Here is a 14,143-nt window from a genome sequence, read left to right as displayed (position 1 = left end):
AGCCAGTGAGGGAGTGGTGGGAGGAGGGGACAAAAGGCTCTGCTTACTGTGGCTTTACGGCTTCTCCTTTCAGCAGCCTGGCAGCCCGTTGTGTTTTCCTGTCATTTATTTCCTTCTCTTTCACTTAAAATGTATGTCAAAAATTTCATGAAAACAATTAGCCTGGTGATTCTAACTTGAGGGCGGTTTCTGTCACCTCTGCCCTGAGCTAATACCCTGATGCTGAAGGCTTCAGACAACATTTGTTAGAAACAGGCCTTTAGCCTTAGAGTGTATTCAGCCCACGATGTGGCTATTACTTTGTTACCAGGGTCTGCCGCATGTTCACATTATACTCTATGTACTTAGAGTTCTCGCAATGATGCATTGGCCAATATAATCAGAAGCAAACATCAAAACTGAACAACCCCAAGAGTAGATGAAAGAGATCTTAGGAATTAGATCCTTACAGGTGAACAGATCAAAAGTAGGAGAAATGAGCAACACTGAAAACCTGTTAGTTCTTCCAAGGCTGCTGTCTGCAACACTGTACCACTTAGTGGGGTGATTGGGTCTTTAAAAATGACACTTCAGTTGTGAAAAGCAGAGAGAACTTGGATGCTAGCGGAAAGCAGACTTCAGCGCTGTGGGGTGTTATTCTAGGTGATATCTCTGTGATTCTTGCAGCTGTGCAGTTGACTAACATTCCTTCAAAGTGGTACATTTAAAAATAATTTGAAATCAGAAATGTTGCTAGACAGTCCTCATCAATGGCTTGATTGTGACTATACCTGGTACCCTGCATAAGAGGCAATGTGTAGTGCACAATCCCTGGAGTAGTCCAGGGGTCACAATTCATCCAGTTTTGCTCTAGGGGAAGTAATCTGCTATGGATTTATATTGATAGCAGAGTACTTCTCTCTTTGCTCTGACTTGCCAAAGCTCCACATATTCCATGCCCCTCTCTGCCCATTCCCTGCCCACCTGTATGGAGGGGAAGAGAGGCCCTGAGGAATCTGCTTTTCCTCCTGTGCGCTGTTCAGTGATGCTGTGGAGTCATGCAGTGAATAAATGGGGGACCCTTATACAACTTCACTCCACTGCCTGGCTGCATAGACTAAGCCACAGTCTTGCCTTAAATACTGCCTCTCTTTTAATGCGATTGCTTAACAAACCAATAATTAACAAAAGCAACAATAAAAAAGAATTTTGGACCTGTTCTCACTTGTTTCCAAACAAAAGGGCTTACTCAGTGGCCTTTATATTCACTAGGAATCTTTGCTCTTTCTTTGTGGGGCATTGGGTCAGGCCTAGGGTATGGAAATCACTGTCATTTTAACATTCTCATTTCTTCCAGTGGTGCAGCTCTCTTGCAAGAAAGTTAAGATTTTTAGGGATTTGTGGCTTGCTTGCTTTTTTTGTTCGTTTTTTTAAGTAATCCTCTCTCTTTTTGCACAGTGGGAAGAAATTGGTGAGGTGGATGAAAATTATGCACCAATACACACATATCAAGTGTGCAAAGTAATGGAACAGAATCAGAACAACTGGCTTCTGACTAGTTGGATCTCCAATGAAGGAGCCTCCCGGATCTTCATCGAACTCAAGTTCACTCTGAGGGACTGTAACAGTCTTCCAGGAGGACTTGGGACTTGCAAAGAGACTTTCAATGTGTATTACTTTGAATCAGATGATGAGGATGGGAGGAACGTCAAAGAAAACCAGTACATCAAGATTGACACCATTGCTGCCGATGAGAGCTTCACTGAGCTCGACCTTGGAGACCGGGTCATGAAGCTGAACACTGAGGTCAGAGATGTTGGGCCTCTGACCAAAAAGGGATTTTACTTGGCTTTCCAGGATGTAGGTGCCTGCATCGCCCTGGTTTCCGTGCGGGTGTATTACAAAAAGTGTCCTTCCATTATCCGTAACCTGGCCCTCTTTCCTGACACCATCACTGGGGCAGATTCCTCCCAGCTGCTGGAAGTGTCAGGCTCGTGTGTGAACCACTCTGTGACCGATGAGCCTCCAAAGATGCATTGCAGTGCCGAAGGGGAATGGCTGGTGCCCATTGGAAAATGCATGTGTAAGGCAGGGTACGAGGAGAAGAACAGCACCTGTCACGGTAAGAATTTGCAAGGGAAATTGACGCTCTGGTTTTGCATTGCACACATCTTGGGTCTTATTCGAGTACGCTCGTTCATACTGCAGAGTAACATGTGTCATAGATAGTCTCACTGAAGTCAATGGACCTGGTTCTCATTTACCAGAGCTCTGGAAAGAGGCTGTAATCAACTCCTCGTTAAAGGACTCTTTCCACTGCCAGAGTGCTGAGAGTGTTCAGAATCTGGCCCAGTGGCGGATTAATGATTTTGCCACCCCTAGGCCCAGAAATAATTGCCGCCCCCGGCCAGCTCACCTCCGCTCTGCTTCCGCCTCCTCCCCTGAGCGTGCCGCCGGGTCCTGCTTCTCCCCGCTCCCTGCCGGTGCTTGTGTGCGAAACAGTCTGGGGAAGTGGGGGGACGCGGCGCGCTCAGGAGAGGAGGCGGGGCCAGGGCAGGGATTTGGGGAAGGGGACCAATAGGGGCAGGGAGGGGGCGGGGAAGGGGTGGAGTTGGGGCGGACCCAGGGGCGGATGGTACGAACCGGCACCGGGGGAAGCAGCCTCTGGCTGCTATTATAAATTTGCCGCCCCTGCAAATTTGCTGCCCTAGGCCTAGGCCTTGTCAGCCTAGGCATTAATACACTGCTGATCTGGCCCAGTGCTACTTCTTGTGATGTAACATCCTATTCAGTGTGAATGAGGGATCAGAATCTGGCCCATTATACTGGTTATATATATTTTTTGAACTTGGGCGTTTTCGGATGATAAAATGTTTAAAGGTTTGTTTTCTCCCTTGTGGACTATTGCCTGGAAGCCTTACAGTTTGTTTTCAAAATCAAGACATAATTTATTATATGTAAATTAATACAAATGTATCTCTCTCCTTTTAGTTCTCGGTAAAAAGCAAGAAAAGGGAAGTTTCATATCATGGGAATTGTCTGCTTTGTCTTGCAGTTGCTTTGCTACCGCGGTGCTCAGCTGTTCAAAGTTAAACTATTATCTTAGACTGTGATCTGGAAAAAACTTCCACATGTGCAGAACTTTGCACTTGTGAGCAGCCCATTGAGCTCACTGCAAGCATAAATACATCGCAGGGTCAGGGCCTTAGCTAAGACATATATTTAATGGCAAGTAAGTACCCTAAAAGAGGACTTCTAAATAAATCCAGTATAAAACACTTCTGAATTTGCTGGAACATTGTTGTATTATAACACGCTTGTTTTTTAAAATTACACTTCAATTTTACGTGTATAATAGGTGGTTTATTAGAAAACTATTTGCCGATAACACAGACAAAAGGCCATTTCAAGGCAATTTGTGTTTACTAGTTGCTTTTTTGCATTTTTATTTGTAAATTGTAATTTGAATGCGCATATTCCCTTGTAACTTGAAGACATTTTCTCATGCTGGCTTGTGGGCCGCTGGCTGTATGTTGTTAATGGTTTGTTGGTGTGTAGGGTAGTCTCCCTTTGAGCTTACAGACCATGTTGAGTTCGCTTTCCTCCTGCCTGAAATAAGTGTGAGTTTGTGATGAGTAAGGAGAGCAGGACATGTGCCCATGGTGGGTGCTCGTTGGGTATGTCTCAAATTAGGATCCTGATCATGCAGTTGTTGATCACACAAAACTCCACTGAAGTCTTTGGGAGAAAACCAGAGATAGCCGTTGTCCCTTTTACAAGTCTCCTAGGAGGGAGGGAGTAGGGAAGTTGACTTTTTGGGGAGAGGTCTTTCGTTATAAAAAACGCTGCTTTTACTAGGATGTTGCTCTCTCTGAACACACTGCAGATACAGACGGACCTAGCCTCCCTTGTTCCTCCCTTGCCCTGATAATGAATTCCCCACCTCTGGGGGAGGTGCATCTGGCTTAGCATTTGGCACAAGTGGAGCCAAGCAGCACCAGCCAAAACGGAGGAAATCTTGATTGCTGCAGGCAAGGGAATGTAGCCAGACATACTGGCAAGAACCTGCCCGCCTGCTAAACATAAATTGCCCCAAAATAGCAAATGTAAGGGGACTGTCCTTACTAACATTGGGTGGGGGTGTTTTGGTTGGCTAGCTCCCAGTACCAAAAGGGGAAGGGTCAATGGGAAATCCGGACCCTGAGACCGGCAGTCCCCGGGGCAATGGGGAGAGGCCAATGCTCCAGGTCAGTCTGATTGACGGGGCGGGCAGCTAATCAGGGAGTCAGGAGGCCGGGGGGGCTCGTCCTCCGTGTGAGCTGGAATTGCCTGTGTCAGACAGTGGGGCTGAGCTAAGGAGAAAGCAGGGGCCTGAGCTGAGCTATGGAGCAGGGTCGTGCCAGATCCAGAGGGGCCAGAGACACAGCCCAGGGAGAGCAGATCCTGTGCTGCTCGCAGGGCTGCAGCCACAGAGCCAGAGGGGCCAGAGAAGCAGCCCAGGGGGCTGGAGGCAGAGCAGCAGCATCAGTGCTGAGGCAGCGTGGAGCCGGAGCTGGAGCAGTCTGGAGCCGGGTGTGGTGAACAACTGGGGCAAGCTAAGGGGGGGCCCTGGGCAAAGGGCCCAGAGCAGAAAGACACTCCCAGCCGAGGGTCCTTGCAGGCCAGACTGGGAAGGGGGTCTTAACCCGACGGGGGGCTGACGCTGGGAAGAAGGGTCCCACCACCCAAAGCCCGGAGGCGTGTGGCCACCACCAGAGCAAGTGTCCAACCCGCAGCATCCCTGCAGCACAGCCAGGGCCGGAGAAGGAGGCCTGGGACTTACAAGGAACAGACCGTGAACTGCCCGGACAGTCCAGAGACGCTGTTTGTGATGTTCCCTGCCACAGAGCGGGGTGATGTGTTTCCTTTAACCTTTCCCATTTTTCCTTATTTTTTAAATTAATTGTTGATTAAATAACTTGCATTTGCTTTAAATTGTATGTAACAATCAGTGGGTCAGGGAAGTGCTCAGTGCAGAAAGAGCACCCTGGAGTGGGGACACCCTAGCCCCTTCCTAGTGACCACAGCAGGGTTGGGGGTCGAGCCCCCCAGGAATCCTGGGCCCAGCCTTGTCGGGGTTACGAGGACTCTGCCAGACAGGAGAGTGGAAGGGGAGTCCTCGAGGGCAGGGAGGCCTCTGGGTAAAGGAAGTGGGAGTGAGGACTCAGATCCTTTCGCTAGCCCACTTCACCGGGGTCGTGCAGAAGCCAGGAAAGTTCCCCACGGGACCATTCCCCCGCTTACACAAGCATTGATTGGGCGCCACGTGATGGTAACCCAGAGCAGTTGGGTACTTCCGCTGGTTACCAAGCCACTGATTTCCCTCCCCTCCCGCACTCACTGCTCTGTTGGCTACCAGAGCCGCTGCTCTATTCTGCTTTGGCTTTAGTGGATCTTTCTGGGCTGCCGTCGTCAGCAGCTGACATGAAGATTATCCAGACTAACAGCTACCAGCTTTAAATAAACCACAAACTTGTCGCGGCCCTTGAAAAGCTGGCCACGGCCACAGAGAAGCTGTAGACCAGAGTAACCTCTCGTGTGGGTGCAGTACAACAGTGTTAGTATTATAGTGCCCCTTCCTGTAGGAGAATAGCTATGCCAGGATGAACACTTTTATGCCAGTGTAACTGGGTCACACTAAGGAGGTACTGCTTTCACTATACTGGTGTAATTAAGCAGTGCAGCTCTTGGGTGTAGTGCTAAATCCTTAATTCCCTTGCAAGTCAGAGGCATTTAGGATCCTTGGGCCCAGATCCTCAAAGGTATTTAGGTGCCCAACTCCTGTTGAAACCAAGGGGAGTTGGGTGTCTAAATATCTCTGAGGAGCTGGGCCCTAGGTACTTAAGAAAATTTCCCCCCTGAGCTTTAATTTTGGCTTGAGCCACATAATGCGGATTATTTTGCAGCTATACTCGGCCCTGGAACAATACCCTGCTGTGTTTCTACCACAAAAGAACCTGAATTTGTTTATTGGCATTTCCCTTCCAAAGATAATGTTCACTGAGTCATAACATCTTGTCTGGACAATAGCAGACTACATTCTTTTATTAGAGATGATGCAAATGTCACTCACCCTCACAAACATAAGGGAACAATTGAAATCCCTTCTGTCTAAAAATCATTAATTGGCAATGATATCTTCAATTCATCATCTTGTCATCAGGATGCTTTATGAAGGAGGCACCGACAGCAGCAGCCGAGCAATTTGTACCACTTGGGACATTCAGGCGACAGATATGACATGGCTTAATCTCATTATATAATTCAGTTGTTATTTCAAATAACATGGGCAGTCAAATTGTATTTATCTAACAAACAAAACTTCTTGTATTTTATACCTCTTTCTGCAACTCGGCCAATTTATCATCAGCTGTCATGAGAGAACCTGTGATAAATTGTGACCATGTGGGAAAATGCTCGTGAAAAGCCCTGTGCACAAGGTTCATTATTCACGTGAATAAATTGCTGCACATGCTAATAATAAAAATTAAAGGTAGCACTCCCCATGTAGGTACAATGGTTTCCGCAGTATTGATTGGGCACAGTATCCTATTATTTTTGGCTCGGTTATATTTGCCCTGGTTCAATGGGTTCTTAAAAGCATCTCTGACAATATTCACTTGCCTGTCGTATCATGTTTCAGTTTTGGTTGGTGATATTTAGCCACTCTTGTGCAGGCCTCATCAGGGATTGCATTTCAGTTGGCAAACGCCCAGATCCTAAGCTGGTGTAAATTGATGGTAGCTCCACTGAAATCAATGAAGCTTTGCTGATTTACACCATCTTAGGATCTGGCCCAAATGACACTTTCTAATCTTTTTTTTTTTCTTATCTGCTTCCTGCATCTGAATATCTGTATTTTTTACTGTGACTGCAATTTTGGATATATTTACTGCATGCATCTGGGCTCCCTATTGGGGAGTTACATAAGGAGCTGATATTCCTTGAAAAGTGATTATGTAAAAATGGCGCCTTCTGGTTCAGCAGATCTGTTCCCTGCGTGTATTCAGCTTTATTGTCCCTTTTTAGTAACAAGCAATATGGTTTTGCTACTTTTTACTGCTTTAAACACTGCAGAACCAACACAGCTAAAAGGGAGGAAGCTTCTTTCCTGTCTTCCTTGTATGCTGTCAGTAGAATTGTCTACCAAGTTCCAGTTATGCATCCTGCCAGTTAAACCTGTGTTATCCTACTGGCAACAATGGGGTTACACAACTGTAATTGAGGACATCGGCCCAAATCCTCAAAGGTAATCTACCACTGGGGATTGAGTACCTAAATACTTTTGAAAATCTAGGCTTTAATCTGGGCTACAGAACCTTTTTTTCCTGGTACACATGAGGGGGAGAAAACCCAGCTTGACTTTCAGATCCCAGGGTAAATTTGCGAGGCTGCTAGGTAGAAAAGACATATTTTTTTACCAGTAAACCCTGAGTAACCAGAACGGAAATGATTGGAATGCAGTGAACATAAGCCCTGCAATGCCATTTCCTTACCATCAGTTTTCAGAGTAGAGTCACAAATATTTGAGAATTAAAGAAGTGAAATGAATTAGAAACTGAACTACACCAAGAAATAATACTGAATTCAGAGGAACACAATGACCTCTTTTCCAGTTTCCAGTGTGTACTGCAGCTCTAAGTGGCATGAGACAGTGGTAAAAGTTGGAAGCCAATTTTAGCCAACTTGAAACAGGAATGCACTGTAATTATACAGGATCTTGCAAAATAATGTAAGAAAATTTAAGCCAAATCTTATTTAATGCCAGTCTTTACAAGGGAAGAACTTCTTTGGAAATGAGTTGGGGGACAATGTGTGTGTTTTCGAAAGGAATTGCCAACTGAGGAAATATTTTGTCGTTTAATTTTTTTACAACTAGGAATGTTTAAACAGCTTTATTTTCTTGAAATATGATCTAACCCAATTATTATTTCATTGTTTCTAAATCAACTTTCTGAAGTAACATTTTTTTATCCAAATGTTTTCTTTGCTTACTGTTCATTATTTCTGTTGAAATTCATGCTAGTTATTGCCAAGCAAGAAGTGGATTCTTAGTCAGAAACAAAGTCCTCAGCAAAAAAATCCATGTTGACAAATTTCTGCTTTGGATTTAATTAAAAGTCATTGACAAAGGTATACAAGTTACCATAGTTCAAAAGTTTACCTGCTGAATCAACTCCCGTGTGATTTTGTTGCTGGTTTACTCAGAGGCAAAGCAAAGTTACTAATCTTCAACAGACAGTGCTGCAATTGAGGAGCTGCTTGAAATGACTTCTGTGTGCCTTGCTTATTGAGTAGTGGAAAGACATACAGCCAGAGACTGGTTTCAGAGGGGTAGCCATGTTAGTCTGTATCCGCAAAAACAACAAGGAGTCCTTGTGGCACCTTAGAGACTAACAGATTTATTTGGGCATAAGCTTTCATGGGCTATAACCCACTTCATCAGATGCAGCCACAGACAGTGGCCTTTGCAGCTGTGTTAGTAGGGAATTGGTGCAAAGTGGCGTGGCTGCAGCCGTGGTATCAGAGGGTGCGTGCGGTGCCTGTGGAGGGCTGAGGCAGACAGCACGCATGCAGAGGCAAGTGTGTGCAGTGTGCGTGCTTCTCATTAGGGCTGAAGTTGGATTGCTAATAAGTATGACCCTCTACAGCTAGGTTCTCTTTGGGTGGTAGGCCATCCATGTTGAGCTCAGTGAGTGGAACAGGATATTCTGGGTAAAATCCTTGCCCCAATAAAATCTGTGGGAATTTTGCCCCAGATCAGATTGGCAGAGATCCTGGGGAGTTTTGCCTTCCTCTGCAGCATGGGGCAGGGTCACCTACTGGTTTAAATTAGTGTAAATGGTGGAGTCTCTGTAACTTGAAGTCTTCAAATCATGTTTTGAGGACTTCAGTCACTCAGCCAGAGGTTAGGTGTCTATTATAGGAGTGGGTGGGTGAGGTTCTGTGGCCTGCAATGTGCAGGAGGTCAGACTAGATGATCATGATGGTCCCTTCTGACCTTAAAGTCTATGAGACTTCAACGGGGCTAGGATTTTACCTTCTCGCCACCTCCAGTACAGGAGTGGATAGGGAAGGGAAATCATTTCCTCTCTCTCCTCTCTTGCACCACCCTTATAGGAGCTGCTACGTTCTGGCTTTAAAGTTTAAACTGTGGATCATTGTCAAAGCTAAAAACACTGACGAACGTGGGAGTATTCCCATTTGGGACAACTCACGTGAGAAACGCAAGCAAGATTTCCCCCTCGAGGTATAATGGATAGCAAGCAAAGTCCAGTGGATTAAAAAAAACCCATGTTTTAATTGTTCTACTGGGAGGTGATTGTATAGCAAGGAAAAACAGTGATGGAAATACACAGTACATGGAAAATACTGAATTCGGAAAGAGTGCCAAGACTACAGGGAGTTCTGTGCTTATCATTCATACTTCTGGTGCATTTTTGTGATTAAAACAAAATTGGCGGGGAGTGCAGCATATTAGGTGTTCATATAATTACGAGCTGAAGAGCCTAGTTAATTTTAATTAGGCACACTACCAGCCAACATCAAAGTAGATGAGCTTTTGGCTGTGTTGTGTCTTTTCTTTTTTTTTAAACATGAAGAAAATGACATGAATGTCGCTTTTCAGCAAAGTGGCGGTTATCGCTGAAGTGGGAATGGTTTGTTCTGTAGAGTTGTGTGCGTTCTGGGGTTGATATATTCAGTAAAAGCCGTGGAGTGTTTTCCTGAAATTAAACTCGTATCACAGCAGGATTGATTAAAAATTGCTTTATTCTTTGTTTTATTTTGCACATGAATAGGGCTTAGTTATAGGAAACGTGATTGGAGTACACACACTATACCACAAATGTAGTTAGTAGGGTAATGACTCCTAATGACTTTGAAGATCTCTTTCTCATTCTGTAACAGCACACCCTAGTAGAGGAGATTTGGAACCATTACTTTGTCTCGCTTAACCTTATTGTTCTATGCAATCTGATTTCTATGTCCTCCTGGTAGGACAATTAGCTCCCTGACCCCACCTTGTTGTTATCCATTGGATTTCGATTGAACAATACGATTACAATAGGTGAAGTGAAGGATCAAAATTTGCTCGGCAAGTTTGAATTGCAAATGTCATATTTACTTATTAACCAAAAGACAATTTACAATCCTCAAATTGGGGCAGATTCCAGGTTATGTGTTTGTTTGTTCCCAGATAAACTGCTTATTTTTAGTTGAGTACAGATCTTCAAGAAGACTTGAATGAAGGCCTCCTTGTAGCAAAGCAAAATTCTTTAGAGCGTACTGTGGCATAGGGAGAGGCGATGTGGAAGACAATACGTGTCAGTCATGGTGCCTCCCAGTTCATATGGCTGTGATCTTCCTTGACTTTTCAGCTGCTTTGTCAGTTACAGTATTCAAGAACAATCTGACTCCACAAACTTTACATCAGGTATTAAAATCAGTGGTACTATTGTATGTTGTGTTGATCATAAAGCAGGTTTTCAGTTTTGTGCTTCTTATTATAGTAGCGCTTAGCAGAAGTTAATGACGTGTTGACATTTCAATTATAAAACTTCTTCTTTGCAGGGCTTTATATCTTGGCCATTTTAATGTGCATTGGGCCCACATTGGTGCTGGAATCCTGGCTCTGTTGAAGTCAATCAGAGCTTTGCCATCGACTTCACTGGGGGCAGGATTTTGCCCTGAGTGAGAAATTTTGCGGCTCGCATTTTATTTTGTTTTATTGCAGAAATATTGCTTTTAACAAGTTCCACTGTTTTTATAGGATGACCAAGTAATAGAGAAAACAGACTCCAATGAGAGACTGCTGAATTGGAATTAATTTGCAAATTGGATACAATTAACTTAGGCTTGAATAGAGACTGGGAATGGTTGATTCGTTATAAAAAGTAACCTATTTCCCCTTGTTTATTCCTTTCCCCCCCCCCACTGTTCCTCAGACGTTCTTGTTAAACCCTGGATTTGTGCTGGAAATGGCCCACCTTGATTATCATACACATTGTTAGGAGAGTGATCACTTTAGATAAGCTATTACCAACAGGAGAGTGGGTTTTGTGGGGGGAGAGAAAACCTTTTGTAGTGATAAACACCCATTTTTTTCATGGTCTGTGTGTATAAAAACATCTTCTGTATTTTCCACAGTATGCATCCAATGAAGTGAGCTGTAGCTCACGAAAGCTTATGCTCAAATAAATTGGTTAGTCTCTAAGGTGCCACAAGTACTCCTTTTCTTTTTGCGAATACAGACTAACACGGCTGCTACTCTGAAACATGTAATAGAGACACTCTCAGCACACAATGGAGCAAATTGCTTCTGGTGTAAATAGGCGTAATTCCAGCGACTTCACTAGAGTTTTGTCCTTTTTGATCATCAGAGAAGTTATCCCTACATAAACATGGGGGCAGTGCTAGACAATTCAGAGCTAAGGTTTCATTGAGAAACATTTTTACTCACTTTGGCACTGGAAAAATGGAAACACAATTTCCTTATAACCTTGGGCCCAGACCACATTTCTTTGGTTCCCTGTAATTAACGAAAACAGTCACCACAAATTCTAAACATCATACCTCAGAACACGCTGATCATTTCAAACGTTAAAATTAAACGCAAGAAATGGCATTCCCCTTATTTATTATTATTGTTTTATTTGTATTGCAGTAACGCCTCTGAGCCCCAGTCCTGGGCCAGGACTTCATGGTTGTAGGTGCTATGCAAACACAAAACATATAGCTAAAATGGAGCTAAAAAACGAAGTTGACACAACTGCCCAGATCCACAAGCTACTTCCCTTTTCCAATCCCCACCCCCCACCCCGGTCTGCCTCTATAGTCATTTATTCAGGAAAAAAATAAATTTGAGGGGTTAGGACGTAAGGAGGCCACATCTAGCAGGAAGAAAGTACAGTAGTCAAGACAAGAAGACAATAGTGGGACAAGGTGGGTGAAGAAATATCTTTCATTGGACCAAATAATTGTGTACATAGAGAAGCAGGCACAATAGAATTACAGGTCATATATCAGAGCAGTTAGCAGGCAGATTTCTAGACCAGGGTGATACAGGAGAACATAAATGGCTGGTAAAGCCAAAGCAAAGATGAGATGTATGTTGAATAGGTGCTAACTGTGGGCCTTGGTTGAAAATGATCTTTGAGCTGTTTAGTAGCATGTTGGCATTTTAGATTAGTGACATTTCAATTTAACTTGAGAAACAGTTAATACAGACTGTTAAAAAAAACTTGCTAGTTAACATAAATCAAGGCAAATATACTCTGTATACCACATGTGACTGCAATAGGGGGCATTTTCATAATAAGTGCCTAAGAAAGTAAAATGCTTTCAATGCTGAAACTTGGACTGCAGTTAACCATATCAGAGAGTTTTCTAGCTTTTGAAAGTTTGACTGTTATTTTAATTTTTTTTTAAACTGCATAATATGTGCTAAAGGGTACAGTCAAACAAAGTGTGACTGAAACACAAGATCTTTTAAAAATAGGAGCCTACAGCTGGGTTCTTAAATCTTTACATAGGGCTTGTCTACACTGCCACTTACAACGCTGAAACTTTCCTTGCCCGGGGGTGTGAAACAACACCCCCCCTCTGGAGTGGTGCAAGTTTCAGCGCTGTAAAGTGGCAGGGCAGACAGTGCACCAGCGCTGGGCGCTATTCCCCCCACGGGGGTGGATTTTTACAGCACTGGGACAGCTCTCTCCCAGTGCTGGAGCCGCGACTACACAGCCACGTTAAAGCGCTTTAACGTCAGCTGTGTAGACATATCCTTAGGTCTAAACTTGGTCTTCCAGGTGTGCCAAACACCCAGTAGCTCCCATTGAAGTCAATGGGAGCTGCTGGGAGCTCGGCACTTCTGAAAATCGAACCATTTATATGCCTGAAATCAGGCTCCTATTTTTGAAATTCTTACCCTAGATGTGCATATTCTAAGACTGCGTCTCATTTATACTGAAGCCCGTTTATAGCACTCTGGCAGTATTGCACGGCCAGAGCAATAGAAAGAGGCCTGAGGGTAACAGAGAGTTAGGTGGTCAGTGTATATATGCAAATATATATCCTAAATCAGAATCGGTTATATCTGCCCACAGGTGGTAAATGACCGATACAGACTGCATGAAATGGGTGTCCATAGGAAGGCAATGATGAGTTTATTGTACTTGTGAATCAAGGTTACTGTTCACTGAGTGAAGGGCATGCCTGCCGTGTGGTCCTAGGGCCCCTTTGCTATAATGCTAATTCCACGAATGACACATTTGATGTATTACATGGGGTTGGAATGGTCTGTCATCCAGTCCCAAGCAATAATGGAGATCACATCATCATGTTCCAAAGCTGTCTGGAAGGGAAGCGTTTTAATTACTGCAGAGGGAGTGGAAAAGCTGGTCCCTAGGACAGAGGCGGGGATGTGACAATTTGGCATTTGGTGAAAGTACCCTGCGGGTCGCAGCTTCCCAGCTGTGAGTGCCTTTGCAGATAGCCAATGGCCCAGATCGCATTAGAGGCATGACTATGGACTTCCTGATAACAGAAGCGCTGTGCCAAATCAATGATCTGTGTTAAAGGGATGCCAAGGAGCCTAGAGCATGGGGCAGAGGCCTTTGTTACATTAGTGGAAATCAGAATCAACCCATCACATTAATTACTATGAGAAATCCATCCAGTGAGGTGGGAGAGAATTCAAGGTGATGAACGCAACTGAAGGATGGGTGGGAATGTGATTATTAATTGTGAGGTCCTTGAACACTGTGACACTGTATCTCTGCATATGTTTGCCCATCGCGGAGCATGCTGTCCACACTGGATAAATAACAAATCAAGAGTAATACTATCTCAGTGAGAGGGAGCATTGCTACGCAACCATGATGAGCAGCAAGCATGTGTAAAAGTTACCAAGAAACTCATCAGTTACCATGACAAAAGTGAAATCAGATTAATTTCCAGTGTACCCTGATGTATATTCCAGGTCTCATGGTTGTACATAGGTATATGAAAGTCTGGTGAATGTGTTTTTAATGCAGCACAAGGAGCTCTTTGGACAATAGATATCTCCTTGAATTCTATGAAAATTGTTAAAATTTTGCTTTTCCCCCACAGACCATTCTATTTTATT

At 44.1% G+C, this 14,143-nt stretch overlaps 1 protein-coding gene across 16 annotated transcripts in view; it reads left to right on the top strand.

Annotated features, from left to right (window-relative positions):
• EPHA5 (EPH receptor A5) overlaps positions 1-14,143 on the top strand; it is a 375,690-nt gene that overhangs the window by 62,114 nt on the left and 299,433 nt on the right. For all 16 annotated transcript variants that reach the window (XM_074950322.1, XM_074950327.1, XM_074950328.1 and 13 more), the window contains one exon: positions 1,438-2,101. In XM_074950322.1, coding sequence (XP_074806423.1) covers positions 1,438-2,101 — 664 coding nt within the window. The remainder of the gene's footprint in view (positions 1-1,437; positions 2,102-14,143) is intronic.

Source organism: Natator depressus, chromosome 4, assembly GCF_965152275.1.
Source record: "Natator depressus isolate rNatDep1 chromosome 4, rNatDep2.hap1, whole genome shotgun sequence".
In the NCBI taxonomy this organism is placed as follows: Eukaryota; Metazoa; Chordata; order Testudines; family Cheloniidae; genus Natator; species Natator depressus.
The sequence above is the reverse complement of the archived record's forward strand: the minus strand, read 5'-3'. Positions and strand labels throughout refer to the sequence as shown.